The 12,463-nt window shown below is 43.4% G+C and overlaps 1 protein-coding gene across 2 annotated transcripts in view; it reads right to left on the reverse strand.

Moving 5' to 3' along the window:
• Positions 1 to 2,293: 2,293 nt before the first annotated feature.
• vwc2 (von Willebrand factor C domain containing 2) overlaps positions 2,294 to 12,463 on the reverse strand; it is a 49,978-nt gene continuing 39,808 nt past the window's right edge. For both annotated transcript variants that reach the window (XM_053876034.1, XM_053876035.1), the window contains exon 4: positions 2,294 to 3,028. In XM_053876034.1, coding sequence (XP_053732009.1) covers positions 2,877 to 3,028 — 152 coding nt within the window. In that variant the 3' untranslated portion in view covers positions 2,294 to 2,876. The remainder of the gene's footprint in view (positions 3,029 to 12,463) is intronic.

Here is a 12,463-nt window from a genome sequence, read left to right on the forward strand (position 1 = left end):
TTCATCGCAGCAGCATGGCCAATGCACGGCTGAGGGCGACAGCATTTTGTTGCTGATGCCAAGAATGACAAGCGCCTGTCAGCGCTCGTAACCTGCGCTTCAATTATTCACCAGGGAGCTGACACCATGGTCAGTGACCCCCTGAAGCCGTTCACGACGAAAGAGCCGGACAGGCTTCCAGTCAGACTCTCATTTAAACAACACCATTAGACTCTTTATCATAAAATCAACAGCTGGATCAGTTTATATTGTGTAGCTTACAGCGACTCGAACACTAATGTGAGAACTCATTAAATATTTACCTGCAGCTTTCACGCTGAGCGATGATTATCCACAAACCTCAAAGTGCTGACATCTGTAGCGGGGTTTACTCACATTAGCACCTTCAGCATAAACCTGTGAGCCGTCGATGACAAATTAGGACGTCACTTCAGAGTCTGGAAATGAAAACTTTGTTGAAGTGGTGGGTGTGGTGTTTCAGGTTTCCAAGACAGGCCCAGATGGAGGAGTTCACGGGGAGTGCAGGGGCGAGAGCGGGGTCGACATTCTTCAGTCACCAGGTCGTGTGGTGGCTTTCTTTTTTTTTAAAGCTGATTTTAATACATTGATATTATATATGACTGATAGAACTTGAAAAATAGAAAAAAAAAATCCTGTCTCAGGCGGCGTTTTCCCCTGCAGCTCCGACAAAATGCGTTCCATTTGAGATTTAATGCATGAAATGCTTAAATATTTCATAAAAATGTCCTCAATTTGCTATGTCAAATCATAGACTTACATTTTCCTTTTTTCCAAAACGCAATATTGGCAGTGTCTCTCTGTTTGTGATGTGCTACGGGGTGGTAAGGCTATGCTTAACAGACACTAACTTCCAAATAGAGCATATAAATCATATCATATTGTGTGTGAAGCAGTGAGTCATGCCATCTGCTTTCTGTGATGTCACTTCAAATAAATCAATAATAGATAAAATAAAATAAATGGAGAGCAAAGAAGTGGTTTCAGCGGCCATGGAAGTTGGGTCTCTTAGCTTAGTCGGAGCTTAATCTCTGAACGTTGGACCATTTGTTGACCTCTGCTGCCTTCACTAATCTGCTCCTGGACTGCCACTCTGCTATTGTTGACCCTTCTATCGACCTTGTGTTGTATTGGCAGATCCGTTGTGCCTGTTTACCTGTTTGTTCACACAGTGAACAGTGAGATGGTGACCCCCACACATTTATCCTGACACGCTCGAACAATTAAAACATCCATCTGTTAAACTGAAAGTGTTTTTTAGTTTTATTTATGTATTTATTATAAACTTCAGTGAGCTGGTTAAGAATGAACCTGTGTCCATTGAATGTTTGCCATGTGCTGATGTTTTCCAGCTTAATGTCTGCTTCTTCATTTATCCTTGTGGGGACCAATTCCTGACAAAACATCTCCTTGCGGGGACATTGTGCTTTCGTGGGGACATTTTTGCCAGTCCCCATAAGGTTAAGCCTAAACAATTGGGTTTTGGTTTGGTTGAGTCTAGCCATGAATGAGAGGCTAGGGAAAGCATTAGGTCAATGAGCGGAACACACAAAGTTAGAGATACAGACCGTGTGTGTGTGTATACATGTATTAATTTTCTTGAATGGACCAATCTTTGACAAGACACTGATCTTATGAGGACTCCACGTAGAGTTTTGAGGGAGGAAATGTCAAAATAACTGGGTTATAATTGGGTTTCAGTTTGGTTAAGAGTCCTGGTTAAGGTTAGCCATGTGTTTTGGAGGGTTAGGTTTCGTGTGAGAGGCTGGGGAAAGGGTTATGACAATGAGACGTCTTCACAAAGACAGAGATATCAAGGTTTGTGTGTATGGTTCTTGTATAGCAATATTTGTGGGGTCCAAAACTTGGAAAAACACCTACTTTTGGGCACCTTTTGCCAGTCGTCATGAGGTTACGCGTCTTTTTGAGGATTAAACTTTCAAAATAACTTATAATAGAATCAAGGTTTGGTCCAGAGTCGCGGTTAAGGTTAGCCATGTGTTTTGGAAGGTTAGGTTCAGGGTGAGAGGCTGGGGAAAGCATTGTGTCAATGAGCAGTCCCCACAGAGATGGCATGACAGACCTGTGGGTGTGTGTGTTTGTGTGGTTGTCCACCTGAAGATGTGCCCATGATAAACCCCTGATGTATTCAAGCAACAATATCAAACCAGTTACTGTCACAAACCTGCATCCATTTCCATGGAGTGAATGAGCTCAGGTATTTAGGCCATGAGATGTGTGGAGCCTTCACTGACTCCGTTTTACAGAGCACACACTGGCATTTATTTCAAACATGAACACACAAGAATAATACAAAATAGCACTTTGAAATGAAAACACGAATCCTTTTTTGGAACGACACCGGACGCCCCTCCGATTCTAACAACTACACACAAGGTGAGAACAAATTTAAAGCCCAACCACTGCACGGTCGGCGTCATAACAGTCATGGTTCTGAGTTCAGTCTAAACACAGCTCCAGTTAAAGTGGACCACACGAGTGGAGTCTGCACTTTGGTGGTGGAGAGTTTTGCCAGACGTGAAGGGTCTTGAGGAGGAGCAGTGAGAGTCAGAGCTATACATTCTATTCGAGTGACCTCTGGGCCAGTACATTGACTCGTAAAATACCCGAAGCTATAAAAATATTCAGCTAGTCCAGCACCACTCCTAGGTTTGTACAATGTCATAAATAATTTAATACATAGATAAATATATTCTCGTGGATTATAAACCTTCATAAAAGGAGATTACAAACGTTGACGTGGTTGGAGGGCTGCCGTCCGACCCTGGTGTCCGGTAAACTGGGTGAGAGTCCAAGAGTTTACATGCGGATCGGCGCTGGTGTCGCATGCCAATGTTCTAGCTCCGCTGGCACTCGTTTTTACTGCAGGTGGCCTGGCGCTCGATTTGCCACGTCCCCTCCTCGTATGTGCAGTAGCAGATCGTGCAGTCATCAATCTTCACCTCTCGGCCCGCCGGTATCACCGCAGTGTCCGCGTAGCAATTTGGCCCTGTGGGACAGAGGTGGGGAAATTGAAAATCACAGCAAGATAGAAAATCATTCTCATGTGTTTCAATGCGGAATATATTTTTTCATTTGTGTCACAGAAGCGAGGTCACAGTGAACGGGCAGGACTCGACTTGCCTTTTTTACCGCCGCAGCGCAAGCTCAAGTCCAATCAAAACTGAGTCAACCAGAGTTTAGAACGGAAACCCAGGATGTGTGCGCCGCCTTAAACCTGACATTTATATTCCGGAGTCAGAAGATATTGGACTCACAACCTCTAACACGAATATAACAAGGCCAGGCAGCGCAAGCTACTGGAAGTCACTTTTCTTTGTGCATCAAGGATGTTTTGTGAAAAGCTCACCAATTGCAAAAGTTTTGAAAGAAGGCCAACCCACCAGGAAATTGAATTCAAACAGAAGTGTGATGTTGGTATCTTCAGGTTGAAGTGCTTGTTTCCTGTTTAAATTCTTCACCCCTTAGCTGAGGCTTTGTCCCTGTATTTTTCTGTGACACACATGTGGAAAACCTGTGCTTCCCATTCTTCTCTTTCCAATCATGTTGGTGAGCCTCAAGGCCCTCAGTCAGCAGCTGGAGGTCAGCAGTGCTGCCTCTTTGTCTGAGAGATCTTGCTGCAGAGAAAGGTTTTTTTTTAACTCCATTTGTTGTTACAGCATTTCAGATCCACAATGATGAAAAACGACCCGTGTTTACCATACCGTTTTCTGTAAAGTATTGGCATTTTGATTTTGTTTTTAATCTTCTTCTATTCACAAACTGGAACGTTCGATATTTGCATATCAAAAGGACAGTTCGGAGTCAAAGCTTTGGAGGCCAGATAGTTTGGACACATGGAGAAAAGAGAGCCAGGAAGAAAAGGCTCATGAAGAGGATGTTCAAGCTAAGTAAAGGTGGAGGACAAACTGAGGTGGGGAATGAAAGAAACAGACATTTGGGATGAGCAGGTGTTGGGGTTCATCCACTAACTACTCCACCCCCCATGGGTGGCGAACGAAAACTAGCAATGTGGGAAACTCCTATGGACTCAAGTAACAAAGTTATTTACCTTATTCAATCTGTTGACTTTCACTCCTGTCTCCCAGCACAGAGCTTCAAGAGCAGATGGGAAGACGAGGATGAGCTAAGCAGATTTGCGTCGTGATTTTAAGAGCAACTTAATTCTAACTTATTTCTACAAAGACTTAAAAAACTTCTCCCTGAGGTTTCAGTCCAGCCATGGCTGACGGGAACGGTTGGAAAGTAGGACAGTACTCCTCACATCCACAGTACTTTGAGCAGGCCTCTACGTGGAGCTCTGCATTCCCTTCTGAATAGACTTTCCAAACATTCCAGCGATGCGCTCATTCTAAGACAAGGCTTGAGAGTATTTCTCTAAGGAAAACATGTCCTCTCGTCAGCATCGATTGTTTCCCAAAATAGTCTGCCAGCACAGAAAACATGATGAATATAGACGAGCGTCAGGTGTCGACGACCCTTCTGGTGGACCCCAATTGAGATTCAAAATGATGCAGCTTACATAATGAAATTCCGGAGACTTTTAAAGGACATTTTTCCACAATCCATCACGAGTCTTCAAGTTATCACGGAAGTGTTTTTATCAGCAGATCAGTGACTCCGGATTGATGATGCAGCCAGTAGTTCATTCTGTGTGAGTGACGGAAGTAAGCAGGAATTTACTAATACATTTAAGGATTGTCAGCAGCCTTCACTGTGTTTGAGGGAACACAACACATGGTGCTGTGTCAGAGGTCAATATAGATTTATCTGTTTCCGTTCCGTGTGGGGTTTGTATGTATGAGTTTCCCTTCCATCATTCAAACATATAAAGAGGTTAAACAATTGTCTGTAACTCTGGACTCATGCCAAAGAAAACAGAATGAATAAAGTAAATCCTCACATACACATATCAAATCTAGACTAAGGAATTGAAGTATCTATTACACATTAATTACATACATATTATGGCAAAAAAAAACATTTTAACCTGTGGTGGGAGTGAATTACAATTAAATAATTACAACATATACGTTTAATTAACGTATACATACGATTAATTAATTACAGCAAAAATAATTTAATTTAATATGGAAATATTTTCAAGACGTCAAAAGAGCTTTTGTTTAAATAAGGAGATATAAAAACTGGGCGCATGTGACCTCGGGAACTTGGGGAAAATACTTACTAGATACGTACTAGAATAATGTGTAATTGCACATCCACTCATGATTTTTTTTTTTCAGGCAAATTGATGCACTTTAAGTCTTTCCTGTAACAGACAAAAACTATTTTCATAAAGTTAAGTTGAGCTGTATGACTTTCTATTTTCTTTTCATTCATGTTAATAAGAATACAATGTTATGCAGAGGTGTCCTTATTATAATTTTATAGACAAATGATACTATTTACTGAGGTGGCAAAATTCATTTAGAATTTATTGAAATTGTAAATGAATTTCAATAAATTCTAAATGAATTTATTGAAGCCACGGTACGTGCACAAAAAAAACAAGTAAGTGCCAAGAGATACCAAGCAAGTCATGGACATGGGCTGGACTGGTAGAGAAACCGTTTCTTGGGACATGTCTCAGTGATCTTGAGTTGTTGGAACTCGCTCAGCTGAGCGAAGTGCCGCCTCATCATGGTTCAGACTGAAACCGGCTCTGATGTCAGCCATGACCATGTTTGTTGTGAGTCCTCTGTAAGAGCGAGAGTGTGTTCTCTATGATGGACTGGAGACTGTGTCTCGTTGTCCCTCCAACTCTGTGTAGCTGGGATAGTCTGTGATACCATTAACACCAAGCAGCAGACAATGAATCCATCCATGTTCAACAGCTATTTTAGTTCCATTTCATTTAGAATTTATTGAAGCCATGGTACGTGCACGAAAAAACAAGTAAATGCCAAGAGAAACCAAGCAAGTCATGGACATGGATCGGACTGGTTGAGAAACCTTGGTTGAGAGATCCATCCATGTTCTACAGTGGCGTGTCATTTGGAAGTGTGGAACCTGTGTCCACAAAACAGGCCAGTGGTGGTCCACTCCGATGAGGATAAAAGCAGATGACAAACTCACAAACCACTGACCCACTCTAAACCTGTGACGCAGTGTCACTGTTTTTCATCACCTCTTTCAAGTGCCTTAAGAAGAAGTAAGCGATAGAAGTCAGCAGGGTTGCGAGCTACGACCATGAAAGGTTTTTCCAATCCTGTGCTGATTTCCTCGTGAATGGCTTCTCATTCTGCTAATTTCTGGTCACAGCTAGACCCCTGATGCAAACCTACTTGAAGGTAATCTCTCCGTATTGCTCTGGGAAGGGATGGCGTATTACAAAAGCAAATTAAGGGCTGTTGCACGGGGCTTTAATAAACTTCTCAAGTGCAGCCCTCTGGGATTGTTCTTTTCCTATTATTTTGGAGGAAGTTGCTTCTTTACTAATGGAAATTGGGAAGTTATTGGTAGCAACTGAGCCTTGTAAGTGGCACGACACAAAAATCACTGAGGGCTTATTTTGTCTCTTGTTGTGCACTCAGAAAGTCGCTTGCCCTCAAATCTCTGCCGCTTCTCGACTCGGTCTCTCCAGCAGCTTTTGTCTTGAGAATGTGGCGCTATCAACGTGCCATTATGGGCAAAAACCTAAATATCTTGGGGTCCACATAGACAATAAACTGGACTGTGCTGAGGCCCTTGACAAAAAAGGACAGAGTCGTCTCTACTTCTTGAGGAGGCTCAGGTCCTTCAACTTCTGCAGGACGATGCTGAGGATGTTTTATGAGTCGGTGGTGTCCAGTGCAATTCTGTGGTTGCTGGGGCAGCAGATTAACGGTGGCGGACACTAACAGACTCAACAAACTCTTCCACAAAGGTGGTGATGTGGTAGGGGTGAAACTGGTTATGGAGAGAAGGATGCTCCTGAAACTAAGGAGCATCCTGGACAACATCATCCGCTCCTGGTCCAATGCAATAGCATATGGACCAACAGACTGAGACTACCCATCTCAAAGACCGAGCGCCAGAGGAGGTCTTTTCTTCCTGTGGCAATAAAACTGTACAATTCAACCCTGAAAAAATTACAATGAAGGATTCTCTGGCACGTTTTTCTGTTCATTCTGTCCTTGAATATGCATTTTCTTGCACATTGTTTCTAAGCTCTTTTGTATAGCTTTCTGCACTTTATAATATTATTTATTTTTTTAATTTATAGTGATATGTTGTGTACAGAGCATGTTACGAGCAGATTCTGATCCTCGACCACATGCTGCAAATAAAAAACCGGCATAAATCATGCATTATCTCCCAAACCACACTGAAGATACAAACAGTGGCGGAATTGCTTCCATGCTGCCAGGTACGTGAAACAATGCCCATTTCCTTTTGACTAACAAGGTCTTGAGCCATGGTGCCGTATAATTAAGATGCTGATAAATGTTGAGTCTGTCAGCCGCCGCCGCCGCCGCCGCGTCTCATTGGACGGCCAGAAGGAGCGAGCTGGCACATCAATCAATGTGAACAGTTTGCAGAGGCCTGTCAAAATGTCAGCCCGAACACATTCATAAGTCCTCAGATGAACACGCACACAGCCAATCTGAATAACAACTCATCATGTGTCCTCGGCGGCTGTCGCTGCCGATTCATCATCATTAGCGGCTTTTAGCTCACACAGGCTCCAGTTCAGAGACACACGTCAACAAACGCACGCGAACAAATTTTGGGCTGAAATGAATAAATAGCTTCTCTGCGAGCAGAATCACACGGCGGCAGACTGTCACAGTTGACGCTCATTTGTGTTAATTAATGGAGCCAGCAACAGTGTGCTTACTCACAGCAGTCGCCCCATTACACCGCCGCTCTCATCACACCCACTCAATCCTAATTCCTTTATCGCTCACTGTCGCTCTGATCGCGCGCATGGGATCGGACTCCCGAAATTCAGCTGAACTGATGTGTTCTTCCATCAGATGATCGGACTGGCTTCAAAACACATTTTGCTGATCAAAGTATATGTCAGATGGACATGGAAGAGGCCCAATGTGGGTCATTTTCGATGGCCGGTCCCACTGGGGCCGGGTGTGATGAAACCCTCCGATAACCTCCACTGATTTACACTACGTTTCTGTCTTCCTCAAATCTCCTTTCAAGCAGATGGTTTGCTTCTTCAGCCACGGCTGCTCTGTTGCAATGGGTCAGGATCGAGCTCTTCTATCCACATTATTAACAATCGATCAACACGTCACAGCACATAATCTCTCGGGAACGGGGTACTTTTTTGATGTACTAGAATGAATAAAGTGCATTTGCACATCCACTCAGAATATATTTTTTATTTCAGGCATACTGATGCACTTTAAGCCTTTTCTGTCACAGACACATACAAGTTTTCTTTTCTTTAATAAAAACATACTGTTGTACATGCCATATTGTTCATGTTAGATAGACCATCTGGCTCAGTAACGTGTGATACCAGAGAAAGTAAACAAATAGAAGAATAGTCCTCCTTACTAAAAAGTCCCTGTTGTCCCATCCAACATTGTTTTTAAATAAAGCACTTTGATATCCTGCAAATCTATCCACACTTCATATTCCCAATTGGTTTCATGTCAGCTCTGGAGCTGCCTCGGTTTGAAGGGACCATTTCAAGTGGTGAACGGTGTTTGCCCTCGGTCTTAGGAGTATTGGGACACACTACACTTACACGTGAACGCGCAAAACCCAGTGTTAGGGTGAGAAATGGGACACAGCCTTTACTCATTTGACTTTGTCTCTGGCAGGAAATCTAGATCAAGAGGTTCCAACATCAACTTCACATTGCAACTTAACACAACTCCCTTGGAATGTCCACAAAACCCGGTCACAAGTAGTTAATTTAATAGAGTGAAGGGCCTTCTGACCCAAACTCAGATGCAAAGCCCCCCTGTCAGACAGGAGGTGGAGTGTGTCGCCCCGACCACTTGTTTCTGATCCATTATCGCCAGCAGGTCGGTGGGCATTGCCATGAAAAACTCCATTCCTTATCCAGACGTACCAAGGGGGATTTACAACGCCTCCAGTCTTTCCGTTCTTTCGAATAAAGCCAAATCCTGGGCTCTTTACAAGATCCCGGTTAAGAGAGTCTGTGGTCTCAATTCACAAGCTCCACAGACAATCGAGAATAAACGCATCCCACGCACCTTTGACTCCCACCTGGCAGCACATAAGTGGCTGCATGTTAATGAACTCCTCCGAAACATTCCACACAATTTTGATGCTCCCAACGGTCGTGAGAGGCTCCCGCCAAGAGATGGATCAGCACCATATCTGGAGACCAGCCGCAGTTATTCACTGTCGCCGGTGACCAGTGGCACTGGCTGGCACTATGTTTGGCTTCTTCCCAGTCACCCACCTGATGATGATGACATCATCACAGTTGGTGGTTTTGTTTTGTTCCATTCAATAATGCAGTCATATTCTGAAGCTTAGAGCAATATTTATTACTATATTGATGTGAAAAACGTAGTGGTGGGACACGTTAATTACAATGAATTAATTACAACATTATTACGATTAATTAATTACAACAAAAAGAAAAAAAATGAACAGTTTGCTCTCCAGACAGCAGGGATGCTGCAAGTGCAGGAGTTCATGGTCCACTGATCACACTGATGCACAAGACACGTGGCAGCTAGGATGATAACAACAACAACAAACATGGAGCATGGAACCAAAGCAGATGCTTTTGTTTGCTTTGGTTCAGGGAGGTTTTTCACTACACAATGGCCGGGGATTCCACTACTCTGAATGTTTGTAATTCTTATACAAATATTTTCAAGACATTAAAAGAGCTTTAGTTTTAATAAGGTGATATAAAAACTTGACTATACCGAAACTGATGCAAAATAATATTTTGTTGTTTAAATGTATGTATGTGTCCATCATTTGATTCAGTAAAAAAAATCAGTAGAAAAAAAAGACACAGCATATAATATGAGACAGAGATGCTCACAAGTCATTTTTTGCAAGTCCAAGTCAAGTCTCAAGTCTTCGAACCCTGTGTCAGCATGTGCGCTGGCTTTCACCTGCAGACTGTGGCTGCAGATCTGTCCTCTCAAGCGTCAACAAGCTCAGCTGAATCTAGCAAAGCACTTGGAGTGGCAGAACTGTGCCAAAAGTGAGCACCTTTTATTAACTCATATGTTTGTCAGCTGACCATATTACAGTCTATGTAGGAAGTGAGAATGTTGTGCTGGAGAGGAGGCCGTGCATGATGACTTGAGTGTTCAGACGTGTGTGCGGGCTTCGGCAAGTTCACAGAGACATGAGGGAGGAAGAGCTTTGGGGGGGGGCGTGCGATTTTAAAAGGAATTCTTAGATGTACCACTGAATGTGTGCAAGGAAATGCAAACATACCCCTTTACCCACAACACGCAGCAGACATGAGTCACTCACAAAGTCCATTAACCTAAAAGATCAGAGAAATTTATCCACTGGGTGCGGTTCGACGAAGGACTTGAAACAGTGAGAGGACCGGAGCAAAACATCGCCGTCTGCTGCAGCCAGAGCAGGTGTTCATGGACACGTCAGAGCTTCTCACCGCCGCCCAAATGGGCTCAGACAAATGGACTTGTTCGTGAGCAGTTGCACCCAAACTGTCACCACAGCCTGTTAAAGCTGGCGTGAGAGAACGCGAAGAACCAGCAGCACCTGTGGAGCTTGGCTCGGCATCAGCCGCGGATAATAGCACGCCCCAATCATCGCACGTCTAAATCGGAACCTCAAGCGCGCCATTAAAGGCGAATGTAAGGAGTCAGAAACAGCAGAAATCACTCATCCTAATGCGTTTCTCAAGTAGACTTCCATTAGTGTTTCCGCGGATTGGTGTGAGGACTTAATGCGACTTAATAAGTAGGAAATGTTTCTGGGAGTGTGGCTGCTGGAAACGGGATCGCACTTTTAAATATTAACGTCTGCTTTAAAATGTGCAGGCGGGGAGGTTTTATGGAAGTGCAGTGTCATGAGAATGTACGCTTGCATACGTTGGCTCCAGTTAGCCCGCTAATACTAATGCCCTTGACAGCTGCAGACACAGGGAGGAATGTCAGGTGTGCCAGCTCGCTCCATAAAACTCCCCTCGCCGTCATTCAGCGCCACAAACAAGCCGCACAGAGACACTCCCTGACCCCTCGCTATTTCATTTGCAAAGAGTTAATGTGGCGGCTATTATCTTCAATTAAACTGACATTTCCAGGTGTATTATAACTCCCGAGAGCAGTCTATGAAAAGGTCGTATGTGAATGCGTCGGTGAAAATTGTTTTTCTAAAGTGTGGCCTACATCCCTTGTGAGCCGCTTTTCATGAGGCTTTGTGTCAGGGATGAGAAACATCTGGTCGCCATGGTGACGTTAAATGAATAATTGCAGTCTTTGAAGAAAATATAAATTTTCCAGGTCAGCGCTTGTTTTAAAGATCTCCTTTACATTGCAACAAAAGGTCTATAAACATGTGTGCACTGGCATGGGACTCCAAATTCTTTCCTTCCACTATTGACTTGAAAACTCTCCAGTGCTTCAGTTTGGTTACATCATTTTAGTGTGCATTCTCTGCCCTTGAAGGCAGCTTGTCTCCATGATACGTCTTTTTAACACTCACTGTCAGTCACCTCAAGTGTATCCTCCTCATATCCTCATTCTCCTCATCCATGAACCTCATTATTGGTCTTCCTTCTTCTTTGTCTCCTCCACATCCCTCTGATCTACTCACTTCTGATCTTGTCCTTCATAGTCACTCTCCATGACAACCTCAGAAACTTCATCTCTGACTCATCCAACAAGGAGACCTTAGAAGTGAGATGTTCCAAGAATGTCCACTGTGTCTCTGTAACCACGACCACTTTAGTCCAACCCCTGAGGAGCTAGAGAAAGGGAGGTCCACCCGCTGCCCCCGCGATGCAACCTCAGATAAGCACAGCAAAGCAGATGGACGAATGAAACTTTTCTCCAAGAAGTTGTTGAACATATTACACAGGTAGAATGTTTCTATAAAAAGGGATGGACACTGATTCGAGGGCCAAACGGTTTCACCCTCAGAGGGAATGACTTCATTAGCTGCCAGATTCTTGCTCCAAATTAGCAGCTATTTCATCACCTGAAGCTCATCAGAGACCGCACTGCATCTGAACCCTCCAGTCCTTCCCTGCTGTCTGATTCAATTTGACATTATTGAGCTGTGTCAGCAGATATATAAATGTGTTTTTAAGCATTTCCTGTCATCGTTTCATCCTATTAAGCTTCATCTTTAATCACCCCAAACTTCACAGAAAATAAGCCCATGTCAACTCAGACAAAAAAAAAAGTATTTAAAGAGCCTGTCTCTACAGGAAATTTGCAGAACATTGTTGTGGAATTCCTTGACTTCAATAAAGAGAGAATTGTCTTTTATGCATATTTAT

The sequence above is a fragment of the Synchiropus splendidus genome, chromosome 9, assembly GCF_027744825.2.
Source record: "Synchiropus splendidus isolate RoL2022-P1 chromosome 9, RoL_Sspl_1.0, whole genome shotgun sequence".
Taxonomy (NCBI): Eukaryota; Metazoa; Chordata; class Actinopteri; order Syngnathiformes; family Callionymidae; genus Synchiropus; species Synchiropus splendidus.